This window comes from Rhinichthys klamathensis, unplaced genomic scaffold (assembly GCF_029890125.1).
Source record: "Rhinichthys klamathensis goyatoka isolate OS25496 unplaced genomic scaffold, OSU_Roscu_1.1 h1tg000603l_1, whole genome shotgun sequence".
NCBI classification, from domain to species: Eukaryota; Metazoa; Chordata; class Actinopteri; order Cypriniformes; family Leuciscidae; genus Rhinichthys; species Rhinichthys klamathensis.
Genome location: NW_026607058.1, coordinates 1,385,863 through 1,407,335, shown reverse-complemented (window position 1 = coordinate 1,407,335; position 21,473 = coordinate 1,385,863). Strand labels below are relative to the sequence as shown.

Genomic DNA, 21,473 nt, shown 5'->3' with positions numbered 1-21,473 from the left:
TTTGGTTGAACAAATGCTTTTATTATAACAAACTTGAAACCATTTGTTTGTTTTGTTTATTCAAATTTCAATAAAACATGTCTAATAAATTAAATTTGATAATTAATAATGAATTAGATTAACAACTTATTTTTAACATTAATAATTTATTAAAATGTTTAAGAAAAATATTGTCCTATGAAATTTTATTCAGAAAATGAATGTTTCTTTTTATGATTTAATCCAAATATATTATCAAAAATGGTTGTAATCAAATGTAAATTTAAAATTGTGTCCTTTTATTTTTTGGGGAAGCGCTGCGAAAACAGATTTACTAAATTAAACCATGGACAAAAAATATATTCCTTTAAATAATGTTTAAATAAAATGTATTATTAGTGTTGTTATTATTATTATTTAGAGAAGTAGGCTACGTTCTATTGTATGCCTATAATAGTAATATATTTCTGTCCTAATTTCTCCTAGTAAAACCAAACTTTTATTTTGACGGGTTGTAGTGAAGACCAAAAGTGTAAAAAAAAAGTGTTTCAAAGTGTATTTGACAATGGTTTATCTCAAATAAAATGATGAAAATGCTCATTAGGCGTTCTCTCAGCGCAGCTCTGGAAATGTTCATGTATTCATATCCTCAAATTGTTTGTGAGACTGAATGTCACGCGTACTTGAGTATGTAGTAAACAAAGCGGCGCAGCTCAGCAGAAATAGGGTTATATATTTACATGCAGTATTTTTGTGCTTAGCTTAAATATTCACAGACCATGTCGCGATTGGATTTATTGCACAGTTCTACTTTCCGTGTATTCATCCATCCATTATTTTGCGTGTTTTACGTGACATCTGCGTTGAATTTCATTTTCATGACTGGATTCCGGGGTTCCCTCTGCATCACGTAAATCGGGACATACCTTTATCTGCAGGAGGGATGGTGTCCTATATCCTCCTTTTGCAGCCACTTTGCGTCCACATTTCTTGCAAATTGGATATCTATCCTCGAGGACAACCACGCTTTTTTTCTACAAAGTATTTTCATACTGGCCATAATTCGCTTGGCGCTTCGGTTTCAGCTTCAGCTGGGTCTGCGTCACCTTTTTTGCGCGTTTGTTCTCCCGCCCTTCAATCAATGCAGTAGGTTTTCGGAGTGTTTTTTTCTTCTTTTTTTTTCTTGTATTATTATTTTTTACTCAGTAACGGATATGATTTAAAATGTAGCGAAGTACAATACTTCAAAGAAAACGTACTTAAGTAAAAGTAAAAGTACAGATTTTAAAAACTACTTAAAAAAGTAGAAGTAGGCCTACACAAAAAAACTACTCAATTACGTAACGCGAGTAAATGTAATTCGTTACTTTCCACCTCTGGTCTTCAGTGTCACACGATCCTTCAGAAATCACTCTAATATGAGGATTTGCTGCTCAATAAACATTTATGATTATTATCAATGTTTAAAATAGTTGTGATTCTTCATATTTTTGTGGAAACAGTGACACATTTTATTTTTCAGGATTCTTTGATGTTCAAAGTTCAAAAGAACAGCATTTATTTAGAATAGAATCTTTTGTAACATTATTAACTGTCAGTTTTGATCATTCCAAACTTGCTTTCAAAATCTTACTGACCCCAAACTTTTAAACAGAAGTGTGTATATATATATAAATATATAGCATAATTGCAGCACTGACTGTTGCTAGGCAACACTACACCCATGCCTCCCATAATAACACAGAATGTTATTAGCCACAGCTTTTTTTAGGAGTAAGTTGGTTCATTTTTACTCTACTTTCAATTACTTTTAATCTAACTTTAAGTCTTCTTCCAAAAACCTAAAAATACAACACACCTTATTATTCATATTTCCTTGATCCTCTTTCGTCTTTTTTTCCCCCTGAGGTTTATGTTGGATTTGGGATTGGTCATGGGTATCAGCGTCTCTCTGGTTTAGATCAGGATTTTTTTTTCAACGCTTGAATAAGTTTTGCGAGGGACAGGGAAGATGAAATGTGTGCAGAGCCCATGAAATTTATGTAAGACATGCGGCTCACCGCGAAACCATTTCACTCCCTTAACTCGGCCAGAGCGATTCAATGGACAACCTGTAATGTCCTTCTGATGAAAACCAGAAGCTTCATCATCTCACAGGTGTGACACGACCGGCCCTGAGCCACACGTGAAAAGATGAGATGGTTTTCTATATAGTACAAAAGATTTCCAATACAACTCCAAGTGATGATCAGCATTAGGCCCAGAATATCTCTGAGAGAGTTTCATTTTCTTAATCACCTCCTGTTTATGTTTGTGCTGGCGTTGATCGTGTTTACCGAAAATGAACAAAGACTGCGTTCAAATACCTGGATGACCTGAAGTCAATTACGTTTCGCAAATGAGACTGGCACCAGTGAGAGTTACACAGAATACAAGATCAGCTGGCTAACCTGAGACTTTGGATTATGTGTCTTTTTAGATCTCAATGTTGTCATATAAATGATGTTATTATTGTGTTTTATCACCACTTCATGTGTTTGGAAAAGCATGTCTCATGTGTCTGCGGTACTTACAAACTTTGGCACTTATACTGCCGTGCCGTTTAAAAAAATCAATATACACACACTTTGGGTCAGATTTACTAACAGTTGTCAGGATTTACTAAAGACATGCAGTGAAAAATTAGCGCTGGAAAGGCATGGACAGGGTTATTTTTGCGGCTTATCTCGCGCGTGTACGTCACTCATTGTTTACACAGAACAGAGATTGTAGGTAAGACGGCTAATTAAAATGGTACTAATTTGCGCTTATCCGGGATGTTTAAACCGTCGTAAAAGAAAACAATAAAAAAAATAAAAAAATAAAAAAATTGTATGAGTGACGTACACGCGCGAGTGATCACTTCCGGTGCTTTCCGGAAAAGACCGAAGCGCCGGCGCCCTCAGATCACTTGGACGTGGCTGTGTTTACAAGAGGTAAAAACGATATAAATACTGTTCGTTTTCTCACACAAACCGCTTGTTTCGTGTCTTAGGCCATCAATGTGTACTTACATTTACGAGTCATTAAATCATGTTTAATTTGGACTTCTCTGTGCATGCTCTTTGAGGTGGTGACCATAGACCTGCATTATATGACTGACAGACAAGAACGGTTTGACCTAAAAATATCAAAATTGAAAATACTGTGGACACAAAGACACCTACATCTTGGATGCCCTTAAGGTAAGCTAAAACATATGAAAAATTAATTTCAAAGTGAACTATCCCTTTAATGTTCAAAGTGCATGACAAATGAAGTTTTTGTCTCCTAAAAGAAAGAATCGATTCTGAACTGCTGAAAGGAGTCGTCAGTAACTCCAGTCTCAATTCCTGTTGCAAACCTACGTAACAATGTAACACATTTGCATAACGCTAGCCTCTGGTCTTCATTGGCTGAACAGCGTCTCTTTGCCCCGCCCTCAAACACTGTAGTTGTACAGTATCTGAGACTGGAAGAGTTAGGTTTGTGTTTATTCCAATGTAAATTCACTTTGATTCACTTCAAATCAAGTCAAGTCACCTTTATTTATATAGCGCTTTTTACCATACAGATTGTATCAAAGCAGCTTTACAGAGATAACATGAAAATAATACAACAAGTTTGTTTCTAGAAGAAAATTGCATCATCGTCCACCTGAAGTAAGGCAGATCAATAATATTGTTGAATATTAAAGGTCCCGTTCTTGGCGATTCCATTTTTCAAACTTTAGTTAGTGTGTAATGTTGCTGTTAGAGCATAAATACCTGTAAAATACCTGTAAAGCTCAAAGTTCAATGCCTAGCGAGATATTTTATTTAACAGAAGTCCCCTTTCAAAGCATACAGCGAACGGCCGGTTCGGACTACATCCCTCTACTTCCTTTTTTAATGACATAACTACAGGAATACACAAAAAAGGGGGCGTGGTCTTGTTGCACTCCCACGGAGAAGAAGCACTTCAGCTGCGCATGCATCTCCAATTTATGGTAAGAGGCGTGACCTTTCCGGGCAACGTGCGATAAGCTGCTCTCCAATCACAACACAGGAACCGCTGGCACAATCAGAACTCATTACGTATTTCTGAAGGAGGGACTTCATAGAACAAGGAAGTCATCGGGACGTGTTTTGGACAGTGAAAACAGCGGTATACAGATAAGTAAATTGTGTGAAAAATACTGTGTTTTTTTTACACGCGAAACATGAACACATGATATATTGCACACTGTAAACACAATCAAAGCTTCAAAAAAACCCTGAAGAACGGGACCTTTAAATGTCCCCAACTAAGCAAGCCAAAAGCCAAGGCGACAGTGGCCAGGAACCCAAACTCCATCAGTGACAGAATGGAGAAATAAACCTTGGGGGAAACCAGACTCAGTCGCTCAGTTCTCCTCTGACCAACAAGCGAACAGTGTGTGATTATGATTCAGGGAGCATTACAGGTCAGAAGTCAGATTGGATCAGAACATTCACAGTATTTATCCAGTTCCATCTGGGTGGAGGTCGGAGTCATCACGCCGGTATGGAGACGAGTTTGTTGAGGATCAGTGCCGATGGCTGTCGTGTCCATGAGGCCTTCACAGGGCTGATGAGGCTGGCACTTCAGCGATGCGTTGTGGTCGTGTCCAGGCGCAGGTTCACCGTCTGATCTTGATCCGGCCCGGATCCGGCTGACTTCAGTAAACCTCGGAATAAACGGAAAGACTAAGGGTGCTTTCACACCTGCCTCATTTAGTTCGGTTGAATCGCACTAGTGTTCGTTGTCCCTCTTGGTGCGGTTCGTTTGGGCCGGTGTGAATGCAGCGATCGCACTCGGGTGCGCACCAAAAGCAGACCAAAGAAGCGGGTACGCTTTCAAGCGAACTCTGGAGCGGTTCGTTTATGGTGAGAACGTGATCTGACCTCGAACAGACCCAACTGCCAAAGAACTGCACATTTTTGGACTAAACCAGCTGCCGTAGTCAAACAAAATTAATATTTAGATTGTCAAAAATGACTGACTCACCGCGTTCTGCACTCTCACTGAAACTCTCCTCATGAACACTGCAGTTGTCCACACTGCACAGGGAATCTCTTATTTATATCGCGTCTAGGCTTTGTTGTTTATGAGGGGGTTTGCGAAAGGATCAAGCTTGTGCTGATTCTGAACATACACTGTGAGCGAATTTTCCTATGTCTCCCGGATCTTCCTCCTCTTTGTTTACTTCCGGGAGTTCTGTTGTCTGTCTGCAACGAGTGATGTGAATGTTGTCACGTGACTGCATTTTAGTTTGTTTCATCAACTAATCGGACCAGAGCAATCAGTGTGTGTGAAAACGAACCAAAACACCTGAAATGATACAAAGTATAATTTTTTGCCCTTAGGCCGTGTGTCCACCAAAGCGTTTTTAGCCAGCTGAAAACGCTAGACGCTCTGCTGAAGACGCCTAGCTGTGGGCGCTTGAGAGCGTTTTGGCAGCACAGCGTTTTTTCCGTTGAGACGTTTCGTTGCTATGATACAGAATATCCGCAGCACACTTTACTTGTAACTGATTTCGCAGATAATTTGTTTAATTTTTCATCCATTTTGTTCGGTTAGCTCTGCTGGTTGATGTCGTTGTACAGAAAGAATGTTGTGACAGTTGGTCGGTGTGGTATTAGTCCCGCCTCTCCTCCACTGTGATTGGACGGCTGGGTAAAAAGTGACAGTGATGAGCGCTGCGTTTTATCCAAAGTTGAACATTTTTCAACTCTAGGCGACCAGTATAAACGCCGGGCGCTCGGCGCTTCAGCGAGAAAAAAACGTTCAGCACCTCGTTACGCTCATGGCGTTCTAAAAACGCGCCGCTCCCATTGAAAACAATTGAAAACATACACCAGGCGCGTGGAAAAACGCTTTGGTGGACACACGGCCTTAGTCCGGACCAAATGAACCGAACTACAGATGTGAAAGGAAAGTTGTTGGAAGTGTCCCCGGTTCGGGCTGACCTAATCTATGCAGCCTAATACAGGATAAGGACTCAGGCTCAAATTGATACGGTAAAACCGACGCCATCGTTACTGTTCATATCTCTGTGTATCAAGTGCTGAGGAAGCCTGAAACTCAGATATGGTAATTAACGTTTCGTTTCGACCAATCAGAGCAGAGCACCTCTCAGAAAGATGGAGTTTGGAGAGACTGAATCTTCGAACAAACCATTTTCAGACTCTTTGAGAAATGAGGTGATGTGCAATGTATATCATGAGAAAATTAAAGTGTTGTAAGAGACTCCAAAAAACAACCTTTAAAATAGCACAATAGGGGGACTTTAATGAAAATGACTCGATCAGGGCTGTGTTTCCCAGACCTAAATAGATGAGAATCCATTGGCACCAACTTAGGAAAGTGAAGCATTTGCAGTTATAGCCTAATACTTGTTTTGTATATCTATATTGTATTTCTAACCTATCCTAACTTTCCGGAAAAAAAAAAACTTTGTTGTAGGCCTACGTGTTTTACATGCAAGACATATGAAAGTCTGTATTTAATGCAGTTGTTTGTTCGCAGTAATAATCAGTTGTTTATTGAGAAACGGGGGACTTTGAAGGTTTTGTTCGTTTAGCATCTGGACGCTCTTTATCCAGGTAAAACAAAGCCTGAGAAAAAGGCTCCTGGGCTCATTTGAATTTCTGCAGCTGTGAATCTTCAAACGACATTGTTTATTCGCTCGACTGCATCATTTCACATACTGAGAGACATTTAGCTGTTTTTAGATCTCTCTATTCCTGCCTGTTTAAATCCAGAAAACCTCCTAATGAAAGACAAAATAATTTGGAGACACTATACCGTAAATCACACAAAGAAGTGTTCAAGGATCATTTGGTTTCTACAGATTTGTTGCGGTCTGTTCTTCATACTAGATTTTAGTTTGGACAGTCAAATAACTTTAATGACTTCATTGTGTTGTATTAACATTAAAAATCGAGTCCTTGAGCTCAAACTGGGCAGCGAGGCTAAACTCTGTAAAAATTGCTCTGTAAACGACTTGTTGCTAGGCGACCGTGCATAACGTCCATCCCATAATTACACAAAATGCATTAAGCTAGAGCTGATGCACAACAGGCGTAATACTGAAGAGAAAAAGGGCAACGTGTCCTGATGGTGTTTCACTTTGTCTAATTCCACATGAAGAAATGAGAAAAGAACATTTTTCAACAATTTTATCAATCTTTACTAAATCAGAAATAGCAATATTACATGTTCAAGTACATAAAAGAGTTTTAGACAAGATCGCCCCTGTACCAAGGAGTATCACCGTAATGCTGATCCATTTTATCTCCATAGATATGAATAGATATATACGTGAAAGTAAATTCATCTGAAAGCCACTGTTAACATAGTTGGAGTAGAAGTGTCGATGAAATGTGCAGATGATGAAAATAGACATTAAAGAGTGTATCTGATGAGACCTTCAACTACATTCTGTGTTATAAACTTTACATTGATTTTTCAAAACAGAAGCTGAAAGGAAAGATAGGAAAACACTAATACTGTAAAGCCATGGTCACACCGAGAACAAGAAGTATAAAGATAAATATAATGATAATTAGCGTCCACACCAGCGGACGATATCGTCTAATATTAAGAACCATTTTTAGAACTCTCGTTATAGTAATCGTTATCGTTATTAATAGTTATCGTCTATGGTGTGAACGGGCTTTTAGACTTTACAATTCTTCAAAATAATAATATCTCTTATAAAGTAAGATTAGCTATTAAACATAACGGCTAAAGAATATCTTGCAGAAATACAGGCACTTTATGCACTGACATCTAGATTTCATATAGTCTTATTATCAGAAACATACTTCACTGACATAATATACATTCTTTCATTCAGCAAATATCCTTTATGCTGCTGTTGTGCTTTTATTAACGTTAGTACAGTCTCATGTTGGTATTAAGATAAGATAATTACAATATCGCTTAAAAAAATTAAATGATTACCTTTAATTTCTAGAATAATAAAAATGAAATGTGCTTTTATGCTTCTGTACACCAATAAGCAACTAAATATTGCGTGTGAAATGTTTTGCAGATATGAATGTGACGATGTGTCGATCATTATTAAGGCAACACTGACTGTACGTACAGTATAATGAACGTAATATCCAACAGTCTGTTTGAGTTTACAGTAGTGGCCAAAAGGGATGTCCGGCTTTGGAAAAATCTTCACTTTTGGACATATTCACCCTTTATTCAAATGTTAATAAAAATGTGTTAAAATTTTTTGTAAGCATATTGTGCTTGGGGTCTATTGTTTTATTTGTGATATTAACTCTCAGGTAATAATATTAAAATTGTGTGGACATAATTTCTGGCCAGGCTGTCATACAAAGAAGTTATGAACATGCAAAAAGCAAGAGAGAACCACCGAAATATTGATAACTGATTAGTCGATGTATGTATTTTTTCTGTGAGCTTTTTGTTTTTCTATGCATTTTTTTTTTTTTGCATAGCTGTAGTTTGCCTTTTTTGCCAAATAATTACCTTATGTTTAGCGTTTTGTTCTTTCCTCATAATTAAAATATTTAAAAAAAAATATATATATATATATTTTCCTCACATTTTGATGGTTTAATCGAACTTCTAGGGTCATTAAGAACAAATCTCCCCTTCGGACATCACCTTTTCCCACTATACTGTAGTCGAGATTTCTCTCATTCAAAACAATGGGAAATAGTAAAATATTTAAAAGTTGCACATACATAAGAAACACCTTTACGGAAAATCACGTTTCAATATAACACCCCACATGTCTTAAAACTGCTTTAACCCACACAAAACAATACTGAACAAGAAAGAAGATCTGCAAAGCACAAAAATAAACAAATAATAATTCAATTTAATGCACCACAAAAATGGTTCAAACTAGCCGGAAACCGAAAACTACAGAATGTCATTATAAATGATTATGTATTTCCTCAAGGGTGTATTAAAATGCCTTCATGGCAGCACTGATGACAAAATTTCAATACTCTGGTCTAATAATAAGCTATTTATTGTAAACAGCAACATTTTAAATAAAGTAAGAGTAAACCTGAAATGTGTAAGAAATCTCACTGTATGTTAAAACATCTAATCTGAATGAGAACGTCCTGTGGATCGAGCCATGCATAGAAACGGTCCTGTTTCTCTGGCAGGGAATATCCGGAGATATGGAAATGGCGTGCATATTTACAGGTTATGACGTTCCGGATGGTATCGTCTGTGTTTGAAGGGAATCTGTCCTCCATATTTCCCTCTGGACGTGCGAGTGAACTCTATACGAGAGCACATCTACAGGGTTCCCTGGTGGAACGGACGGTGCCAGAATCCCACCGCCAGTCATCGTGAAGCTCAGGATCCCGAGGGAAAGGGACTGTGTGTGTTCTGGATCTTACAGTGTTGTGTAGATGTACACGAAGATGATGACAACTAGGTTGAGGATAGTCCCGATGATTCCCAGCATGGCCAGAATGGATTCTTCCTTGCTTTCCTTGTCTTGAATTCCCTTTTCCTCATCACTTAGAGCAGTGTTTACCATTTTCCTTGGAGAAGTCTGCAGTTTTCCTCTCACACCAATCTGGGAAAACACACACACACACACACACACACAAAAACTGACCATCAGTCGATATTTAGACAAGATCTTCATCAAGACTTGTTATTATGTTAGTGACGGAATAAAACATGATTTGGAAACATCAACACAAGGTAAACTACTGTAGAAAGTACTTTGTCGAATTTGTAAATAAAACAATGATTATTGAAGTACATTTTAAAATAAAAAATCTCATGTCACATTTAAGTGTCACTCTTTGTAACTATTTGTGAAATTGTGAAATGTTTTCGGTGTAGTAACCAAATAAAACATCGGCATACAACACGAGTTGTACTATAGTAATGATATCGTTAATGCCATTGCACTTTTATGTATAACATTGTGGTAAATGATTACCATATTTATATACTGTAGTATTTATATGATGCTTTAATGTATTTTATGTATGTGTTCAGCAAACTATGGTAGGACTGTGGTGCATGTCCACAAAAACAGTATGGTAGTTTTTTATTTTTTTATTGTATTCTTTTTTGGATATGGAACAACATTATATTTTCACTTATATATGGTGTAAATATAAATTATACAAATATATATATATATATATAAAAAAAAAAAAATATATATATATATATTTATGTATTAATATTTTTATTATACACTTATTTCAATATTATTATTGGTAATATTTATAATATTTAAATACTTTTAGGTAACACTTTATTTTAAGGTGCTTGTAATAAGCAGTAATAAGCATCTTATAAGCATCTTATAAGGTCTTATAAGTGTCTTATTAACTTTTAATTACTGCTTATTACAAGCACCTTAAAATAAAGTGTTACCTACTTTTGTAATAAAAAATCTTACATAAAATACAATCATCTTTATAATAATAGTTTTATATTTTTATTTTAAATAAAATATGATTTGTTATAGAACGTTAATAAGCGTAATGGTCACTGCAGCATTTCTCTGCTCGGTTGCACTGGTTTTCCTCAAGCTTTTACAGAGTAATGATTTATTAAAGGCATGAAAGAGATTTTTCATCAAAAATATATTCATTTCTATCGCCCCCTGAATAAAACATAATCAACTGCTGAAAAACGGGCTTGAACTCAGGGAAAAGATGTTTGCACATGTATTTAGCACTGCCGGCCCTATTTAGCATTTATGCTTTCTAATAATTAATGGATAAATGTTACAAATATTACAAGTACAGTGAACTAGTTTCGTACTTTAATTTGCTGGAGTTGTGTGCTGTCTGGAGTCAAAAAATTAATAAAAGCAGCTCAAAAAACTGTGTTTCTTTAACTATGAGCACACTTGTGCTCCTTCATTTGTCTAATAATGCAGTGGACAATACATGCATACATAAATACATGGTTGACATGGTTTTGGATTGTTTCACTCTTTGTTTATATGAGCATTTTTAAAATGCATTATATATTTGAACTAATTGAATGAATGACTGAATGAATAAAAATGCTGCCTTCGGAGGATGCAATGCATTCCCAGGTGAAGGCGTCATGCACGTCCGAGTCTAAAGTTAGCTTCGGTGTCTCCTGAGATCCCTTCATCTGATGGACTCATAGCATAGATGCATCCTTCCCTGCCTTTGATATCCCACAATCCTGTGCTTTCCATTCTGTCAGTTGAGCTAAAAAAAATAAAGATGGCGTCTGAAATTAGCGGTTGCTGGTCAGTTTGTGTGTTTAAATGTTTGTTTTTGAAATTGTTTTCTACTTTTGATGTCATTTCTAGTGAGAAATTTATATCGTAGTAAATATTTGCTTAGTTATCACTAAAGCTCTCTCTATTTAAATTGTATCTCAGTTTCATGGCGAAGCTTCCAGTGCAAACGCTGCATTTTTTGCAACGTTTTTGGACGCTGCCATTGACTTACTCATTTAGACATATAGCGCCACCTACTGGCTGTTTAGTTTCTTATTTAGAGGATCATTTCATAAAAAAAATGTATTTCGTATTTTAGTTTGCCCCAAAATTTAAATTATATATATATTTTTACATTTACTCACCCTCATGTCATTTCAAACCTGCATGTATGACTTTCTTTCTTTTGAGGAACATAAAATAATATTTTTTGAAGAATGTTTGTAACCAAACTGTTTTGGTCTGTAAATATTCTTTATCTAAATACCAATTCAGATACAGCTTCTGAATTTTTTTTCTTTTTTCTTTCTAAAGCTACTTTTTCTAATGCCTATTTGATGCTTTTCTCATTGAACACGATAATGACTTGACTTAACACTTTGGGACAGATTTACTAACAGCTTGCACCAGTGCAAATCCTCTTTTGGTTAAAAAACTACTGTCAGGATTTACTAAAGACACCCGGTGAAGAATTAGCACTGAAAGGCATTATTGCTTATGCATTTGTAGCTGTTTCCCTCTCAGACACAAAATATATGGGAGGAGAGTCAACACACAAGCTGATTTACTAAGGTTTACACTAGTCAATTTACTGGTATTTGCGCCATTATATTTAACACCTAAAAAAAGCATAATTTGCTGTCCTCTTGGTAGATTGTGTTCTTTAATCTGCGCCGTTAGTTGATCACGCACATAATTTTCCACTCCCATCGGCGCTAATTTGCCCTGTGATGTGCGATTAATTTTCCATTCATTTGATTAATTAATGAGCACTTCATGTAATTAATTAGAATACAAATTTTAATCACTTGACAGCCCTGGTAAAATGTTAAAAACTTTTATACCTAAAAGTCAGCAAAAATATACATGATAAAGGTATGAAAAGATGCTTCCAAGCGCAGAAAGCTAGAAGCTAGCCATAGACACCGTGAGTAGTGACTTTCCCTTGTCAGTGGTGTAAAATATGTAGTTGGATTGTTTCATGTAACTTAGTTCTTCTCCCTCGCTGTGTTATGGCTTTGACAATCAGCTGATTAGCACTATTGACCGTAAAACAGTAACGTTACAGGAATCACCGACCCGTCGATCGCGGTCGACAAGTCCATCTCGGAAGCATTTTAAGTCGATCGCGAAGAGTTGTCAAAATCAGAGAATAAAAGCCTATTGTGTGTAGTAAGTGGTGTCTAGGGGATGCGGAGGCGCGCGCAGCTTTGCGCTCATGCGGACGCATCGAGTTTAAACCAGGCTTTACGCTTTAACCAGCTCAGCCATAGTAACAGCTCATATTAGCCAGCTAAACTTTTACCACCCTGTAGTTGGATAGTTTCATGTGGTTCTTCTCCCTCGCTGTTTTATGGGTTTGCTATGTGGGGAGAAATGTGCTGGTTACGTTTGTGAGACAATCAGCTGATTACTATTATTATATTATATATTATATTATATACCCTTGATCCTCACCTGACTATGGCTTTGTAAACTTTATCCATGATGTGGTTTATAATGGACTGTGATACAGAAACTTGGCTTACTCTGGCTATTCTCTGCTGTCTCAGATGACGATATGTTTGTCCCGTTTGAGCCACCGTAGCTTCTTCGAAAGGGAGGGGTGAGCAGTGGGCGGAGCCATTAGTGCAACTCGCAACCGAACCGCTAGATGCCGCTAAAATCTACACACTGCACCTTTAAAGCTGATAAATAATGTGTTATTTCCTTCAGCTGAGACACTTCAGATGCGCACTGTTCAACATGATGGTTTTGAATTGTTTAAAATACGATTGGAATCACTTAAAAATGAAGATACCGTAAAGTACAACATGTTCGCGCAAGTCTGTCATATCGGCTACATAAAATTATAATGACAACATTATAATTGTGTGTTTGGGACATGGCTTTTAATGGTGAGACTTTTGTTTTCAGGCTCTCAAAAATTATATAAAAATTTGGCCAATGTATCGGTTATCGGCTTTCAAATATAATGAATTATCGGTTATCGGTATCGAACCAAATGTTCATATTGGTGCATCTATATTTTCCAATGTAACCTTCATACAACAAATATTAAGAAAAAAAACTATTTAATGACAATTAATATTACCAAATAAATGATGTTTAAATCTGTTATTTGTAAAAAAAAAAAAAAAGTTGACGTGTCTTGTGTGTAGTGAATCCTGCGGCAGCAGCTTTCCAGAAGTCTGATGGCAGATTGACAGGCTACACTGTGGGATGATGTGATTTGGGGATCCCTTGAGACTCATTCACGGTCCAGATTCATGATGAATGCAGTCGTTCATGTGGTTTGGCATTCAATCGCTCCACAGGGCTGGACAACAATGTGCCTGTCCTTTTGTCATGAATATTGGAAAGTGAAAGACACAATAGATGCCCTAGTCAAAGCATCCTGTAGGAATTGCAGTTTACTCCGGTAAGATCTTTCTAGAAGCCTATAGAGTGGTGTCGGGATGACGTACAGTTGTAGGCCAACCCAGAAGTTAACATCACACTGGTTCGCTCGACAAAAACTATAGATCAGGGATGGGCAACTTCAGTCCTGGAGGGCCACTGTCCTACAGAGTTTAGCTCCAACCCTGAAAAAAATCTCCTGCCTGTAACTTTCTAGTAATCCTGAAGACCTTGATTAGCTTGTTCAAGTGTGTTTGATTAGGGTTTAAGCTAAAGTCTGTAGGACAATGGCCCTCCAGGACTGAAGTTGCCCATCCATGCTATAGATTATTGCAGAAAACAAGCTCTCTGATCAACAAATGTTTGTGATGCTTACACGTTTTGTCCATCAAGATAATTTTCACAAATGAAGCCTAAACACAATCGCCAGAAGTAAAATAGACTATAAAGGAATTACAACAGTCCCACGACTTTTTCAGTTTTTATCAAAAAAATAAATAAATAAACATATTCCCTGAAAGTTTGATTTAGAATAGTTTGTAAGAGTGTGATTATAAGCATGATGATGCTGTAAACGCAGACTGAGTTCAGCGTAATGACGTTTAATCTCGCTGACAGCTTCTGCTGTCTCATTTAGACACTTTTTCAAGACACGTAACAGTAAAAAAAATCACGAGTGGGGTGATACTGATGTATTTTATGTCGTAGAATAAAACGTGAAAGTGTCTTGAGTTTGTGTTCACCACAGACCTTATTTCAGCCATTTAACCTAAACTGTTTTCAAAATGTGTTCTGAGCATCAAATCATCATATTAGAGTGATTTCTGAAGGATCATGTGACACTGAAGACTGGAGTAATGATGCTGAAAATTCAGCTTTGATCACAGGAATAAATTACACTTTACTATATATTCACATAGAAAACAGTTATTTTAAATTGCAATAATATTGTACTGTTTTTACTGTATTTTTGATCAAATAAATGCAGCCTTGGTGAGCAGAAGAGACTTCTTTACAGAACGTTTAATACTCTTACCAACACCAAACTTTTCAATTGTGGTGTATATTACACAAACACACATACTGTACATTTTCTAAACGATACACAACAGTTGGTAAACAAATATAGGCCTATTTACACACATACTTTTCATATACGGCCTAGTTTTGAGTTAAAAAGCATTGCATTACTTAAGTGCATAAAATGCACTTGTTATAATTAGCAAATTAATCTTTGGTAACGCTTTAGATTACAGCCCGGAAAGTACTGAGTAATTAAAGTGATTTTACAGTGTAACGTTCGGTAATTATAGTGTACCTATAACGTACTTACAATATAAGTATAAGGGAACAATATTTTAAGTTTGGGGAATAAAGGTGTAACAACCAGGAGAATTAAACAATTATTTATACTGTAAGTATTAAAGAACTAAAGGGTGCTTATTCTACTATTATGATATAACAATCTTACATTTGGGAGCAATTTAGCAAGAACATACCTTTATGAAATAATGTTGAACCAGTACATGCTGTATAGGCTTTTTTTATTTTTTTTATTACAGGGTACATATCTATGCATTTATAAAGTTATCTTTTTAACAAAAGTGCACTGAAAACGAAAACTATTGCAACTTTTGCTTAAATATTGGGGAAAGATACTCTTGTTTCATGTAGTGGTGCTTGTTACCCTCTTGTTCCATGTAGTTACAGGGTAAGTGTGACATTGCGGGCTGTAAATTAGAGTGGTGCTTGTTACCCTCTTCCATGTAGTTACAGGGTAAGTACAATAAAAATGCACACACACAATCTTATATCACTGACTCAGAAACCTTTATTTATTATACAAGCACCACTTACCCTGTAACCACATGAAACCGGATTTATTTCCCAGTATATTTAAAACAAATTGCAATAGTCTTAGCTTTTCTTGCCTTGAAACATGTTAGCCCAAACTTAAACATCTGCACTTTTGCTATCAAATTTTTTTTTATTTTTTTTATTTTTATAAATGCATAGATATGTACCGTCATTTTAAAAAAGCCTATACAGTATGTATTGCCTTGGTACACAATTATTACAAAAAGGTACGCAGTATATGTTCTCGCTAAATTGATCCCAAATGTAAGATTGTTGTATCATAATAGTAGAATAAGTACCCCTCAGTTCTATAATACTTACAGTATAAATATTTTTTTAATTCTCCTTGTTACCCCTTTATCCCCCAAACTTTACATATTGTTCCCTTATACTTACATGCAAGTACTTTATAGGTACACAATAATTACAGAAAGTTACACTGTAAAGGCCTCTTAATTACACAGTACTTTCCGGGCTGTAATCTAAAGCGTTACCAAATCTTTTTCTTTCAGTGCATGTGTTTGTGTGTGCTCTATAGTGTGCGTCACATAAACAGGGCTTTCCTCAAACCCAACCCTCTGATTGTACACTAGATGTGCTCTCATGCATCGCGTTATAGAAGACGTTTCGGGAAGGTTTGGAGCGTCAGATGTGAGTCTGGAAACAGCTTCACTAGAGAGAGCAGCTGCGCTGAGCTCAGGAACATACTGGAGATCGTCCAAAACCACTTCACCAACTGGCCAGCTGGGACGACAGCACAATAAGCCGGCCAAGCCATGTGACATTAGTCCAGGAACATTGGTCATCAGGTTCTCTGGAAATATCCCTTTGCACAATTTGAGTATGAATGCAAACGCTCTTTGTTGTAGGGTTGCACATTCAAATGGTGGCGACAGATGTTGCAAACGACTAAAAAAACATGTGATTGTGCTTTTTTCAGAAGATCAAAAGAGTGTTTAACGCTACACTTCATGTGTTGTAAACCCCGAATGACTCTGCCAGTGCGATGCTCAAGCGTTACCGTGAGTCGTTTCGCAACACAGAGCCAATCATAAAAGGCCTCATCGCTCGCTGCTTTAAATATTCATGAGCTCTGGACATCACACAAACCTTCAGCATCTGAGACATCTCCTGTGTTTAGGGTTTCAGAAGCCCTCATGAAATCACTTGAGTGCAGTTTTTCTTTCCCCATTCTCATTCTAAAGAGCATTTCTATACACTATTGATGATCAATATTTTTTTTGCATGTTTTCTTAGTCTAAAGTGAAATTTAAAACTAGACTAGTGAATGCTCTTTAGATGCTCTTTAAATGGATAGTTCAACCAAAACTCAGTTCAACTGAGAATTATGTGATCATTTACTCACCATCCTTTTCATTGCATGGATACAAAAATAAATAAATAAACAGTCATTTTTCAAAATATTATCTTTTGTGTTTCACAGAAGAGAGAATGTCATACAGGGTTGTATTGATTGAAAGTAAATGATTTTCACTTTTTTTGTGAACCCTCCCTTTAATATCACTTTTGCTATTAATATTAATATGTTCTTCACTCGCGTTTTACAGCATTTAATGCCACAACTGTATGCATGAAGTTTCATAGACTAAGTTTTGCTGGAATCTCTGTTTGAATCTTTGCTTGTTATTGTCCAGTCAATGATATTAACTGCATAAATATGCATATTTCAGGTACTCTGAAGTCACTTTGTAGATTAAATGAACCTACGTTTCTCCCACTGCTTGGCATTGGTAAATATTATATTTCCCGGCACGAACCAACATAACCAGACTTGATGCAACCGAGTTGCAAGAGCAGCCTGACAGAAGACAAATTGAAAGATTTTGCTGCCTGACTGCATTTGCATGACAAAAATATGTGCACAGTCTTATAATGAACAGGCTTTCTGGGCCTTTTAATGCAATGATGACAAAATCCAGACCTGAATCTCAATGAACAACCTATGAGATGAGCTGAAACTGATGTTATTAGACAGTTGGATGATGATTGTGTGTCTGAATCCCTGCATCCATGTTCAATAGTGTAAAGCCTGAACCCAACACATATGAGTGTCCACATATTAAGTGCACAGATGATGACCCGTCAGAAGAAATGTCACCTAAGCAGAACACATGAACCTCTCTGGATAAGTGAATGGCCAAACCTTTTCACACTCGAGTTATTTCAGGCATATGAAATGTTTGAAGACGTTAACCTGCTCTGACAGTGTTGCTGTAGGCATTGATTTAAAATGGAGTACAAATAAACAGCCCCCAATAAACACACACACACACACACACTCATGAGCTAATCCATGTCAGATGAAAACGCTCCTCAAGCTTTGTTTATATCTGCCTGTATTATACGGTAGAATTGATTTCTATAATGCTGCCAAAAGCACCAGGACTTTCTCATAACACACATTTATACATCTCAAACTTATACTTTACAATAAATAGGGTTACACTTTATTTTAAGGTGTCAGTATTACAGTGTAATTATGCATTTATGTACTGGAGTAATAATAATGAACTATATTTACTATAGGGTTAGGATGAGGGTCTAGTTTAGGGTTAGTTGCATGTAATTATGCATAATTTATAGTTATTACTACAGTAACTGCATGTAACGTGTATCAATGACACTGTCAAATAAAGTGTTACCCAAATAAGAATAAATATTAACTTTCAAACAAAACACTTTCAGTGTATCATAATCAGTGCAAAAATAATTTCACCTATTAAACTTAAAAACTTAAGTTGAAGTTGTTGCCTTAAATTTTGAAGTATAATCAAATTGGCATTTCAACATTTCTTTTTCAGTTCATTTAAATTAAATAATATTATAAGTGACTTAAAAATCGAGTTGAATTTTGTATAAATGAAGTTGAAATTGGCCAAATTATTTTGATGAGTTAAAGTAATGAAAAAACAGGATGTGCAGTAATGTTAAAATGAATAAACCTGCACTGATTGTTATTTTTATCAAGTTCATCAGAAGCTCCAGTAACTTTATTCTCATGTGAAGGAATGGAAACACTTTATTTTAAGGTGACGTAGTTTCACGTTACTACATGTACATAGTAATAACAACAGTAGATTATTCATAATTACAAGTAAAACCAAACCGTGACTCTATAGTAAGTACCTGTAGTTACTCTGTACTTATTTGAGTAAGTAAAATGTAACTACGTCACTTTATAATTAAGTGTGACCAAAGGCATAAACCCTTCACTTTTATAGCAATATTAATATTTTCTAGACTCTTGTTTTACAGTATTTAACGCCACAGCTGTAATGCATGCATTTTCAAAGACAAAGTTTTGCTGGTAATTCTCTCACTCATTTTTCCTTTTGCACTCCTTCGCACTGTGTTCTCCCGGCGGAGGATCCTCTGGGATTGAGCTTACCTTGCACAGCATCAGGAGGAGCATAGCATCGGACATGCTGAGCGGGATGCTCTTTCCCAGGCGTACACACGTCCCTGGAAGCTCGGAGAGAAGTCCAATCCCCTCATCCTTTATCCCGAAGGGAGATCCCGAATCACGGAGAGTGGCTGAGCTTCCCACGGCGCTCCAGTATTGTCCTGCCCGGTTTCATTTCACTTCTTCTCGAGTTGAGCTTGTGTGAAACACTCTCTCTCCTCTCGCTCTTTGTTCCGTCCGTGAGCCAAAGGTGAACCGATGAGAGAGAGAGAGAGAGAGAGAGAGAGAGAGAGAGAGAGAGAGAGAGAGAGAGAGAGAGAGAGAGAGAGAGAGAGAGAGAGAGAGAGAGAGAGAGAGAGGGCGGTTTAATCACGTGCTAAGTTTTTATCTCCGTCTTTTTAATTAGCCAAACTCGATGAGCTCTTGTCTATCCCGTCTTGGACCCGAGGACAAATTCTCAGCGAAATTTCGTGGGTGGAGAAAAAGCTTTTCTATTTTGTCAATAGTAGCAAAGCTCACAAAAAAAGTCACTCTCAAACTAAGCAGCTCTTTGTTGGTCAATTCTGCAAAACCACGCGACCAACCATGAAATCTTTAGAAATTCCTAATCTTGGATTCCCAAAATTCGCGGAACAACGGTAAATGTGAGCACACCTTTAAACTTCAGCTTTGTTCAGGCGTTCAGAGAGTTTCCGTGCTTCTCCTTGGTTGAAACCCCATAAAAACTAGGACATGAAGTGCCTTAGAGTGCAATAGCAGGAAAAGTGAGAGAGGATTCCAGTTTTTGAGACTCGACGCCTCGAGCGCCCGGCTGTGCGAGTGTGTTAGAGAGACGAGTGCGTGTGTGTGTGTGTGTGTGTGTTGGAGTCGCACCAACACTGATGCTCCAGAGACAGGAGGCTTCCCCTGATTCCCTCCAACTCGCATATCAATGCAGCGCTGGTTGCCTGGCAACCGTCTCAGGACCGCCACACACCGCCTGGCGACAGAAGCGTTTATGACAGCGGAGTTTATGAGGAGGAGGATCTCCTGAACTCACACACTCGACGACACACACGGGGGAGAGATGGAGACCTGACACATCAGACACCCGCCACTGTCTCTTACCCAGCATCCTCTGCTCTGTGTGGAAAGCATGGATACTCCACTGACGTTAACAAACACCAACGGAACTTTCTTTTAAAACATAAAACTAGGATTTTAAACTTTTTTTTTATTTGACATAACAACAAGACCAGAGATAGAAGACAGCTAATGGGAATTCTAAATTATAAGGACAGATAAACACACACACACACACGCACGCACGCACGCACGCACGCACACACGCACGCACACACACACACACACACACACACACACACACACACACACACACACACACACACACACACACACACACACACACACACACACTTAGACCGAGACAACAGAACTTCTGGTCATAAACAGAGATGATCTCATCATAATCGCCCAAATTCATTGGTTTCTTGCATCAGAACATTTGTGATATTCAATTTAGGCTTTTTTAAAGTATCAAACTGATGCAATTTGCTTTTTGAAATATTTTCAAATTCAACTCAAACAAGCAATTCTTACTATCACTACTATTATCGAAGTTTTACAATCTTGCGTCGTAAAAATACTTTAGAGGCATTTACTGTAGGTGCAGAAGCATGTTGATATATCCAGTGAAGAAACTTGCATATTGTTTGCACACTCTAAAAAAAATGCTGGGTTGTTTCAACCCAACTTTGCGTCAAATATGGACAAACCCAATGGCTGGGTTACATTTTTAAATTCAATTTAAACGTTTTAAATGAAAATTTTTAACCCAACGTTTGGGTTTGTCCATATTTGACACAAAATTGTGTTAAAACAACTCAGCATTTTTTAGAGTGGCCATTATTAATGTGCACCGGTTTGCATTAGTCAAAGAGAATAGACTCAATTTCTTCCTCTAATAAAAAACTAAAACTGTAGAGCTGCCTAAACAGGGTTTATTATGAATTGTACAGCCAATCAAAGTCAGACTTCTGCTCCATAACGTTAATACAAATGAGCTATCTTCATGGTCCAGGCTTGCTGATCCCTGATGTGATCGGATTTATGCGTTACACAAATTGTACCTCCAACGTTTTTAAACGGACAACAATTCATTATGTGGTTGGGATGTTAATGGAAATGTTTAGCAAATTGGTTCAAGCTTGCTTTTATATTGTCCATGCAATGGCCTGGAATAGACAGCAATAAAAATGGAAATGCAAAAGAAACATTTGCCCAACTAAAATCACAAGCACGTATAACTGTATTGCTTACTCTCCGTCCTCTCCTGTCTGA

The 21,473-nt window shown here is 37.2% G+C and overlaps 1 protein-coding gene across 1 annotated transcript; it reads right to left on the bottom strand.

Annotated features, from left to right (window-relative positions):
- Window positions 1-9,364: 9,364 nt before the first annotated feature.
- On the bottom strand, window positions 9,365-19,404 carry LOC130075770 (protein TUNAR-like). Its single transcript, XM_056240536.1, has 2 exons — window positions 19,119-19,404; window positions 9,365-9,583 (listed from the first exon to the last, which is right to left on the bottom strand). Exons 1-2 carry the CDS (start codon window positions 19,152-19,154, stop codon window positions 9,398-9,400), a joined length of 222 nt encoding a protein of 73 aa, XP_056096511.1. The 5' UTR covers window positions 19,155-19,404; the 3' UTR covers window positions 9,365-9,397.
- Between the last annotated feature and the right edge of the window lie 2,069 nt (window positions 19,405-21,473).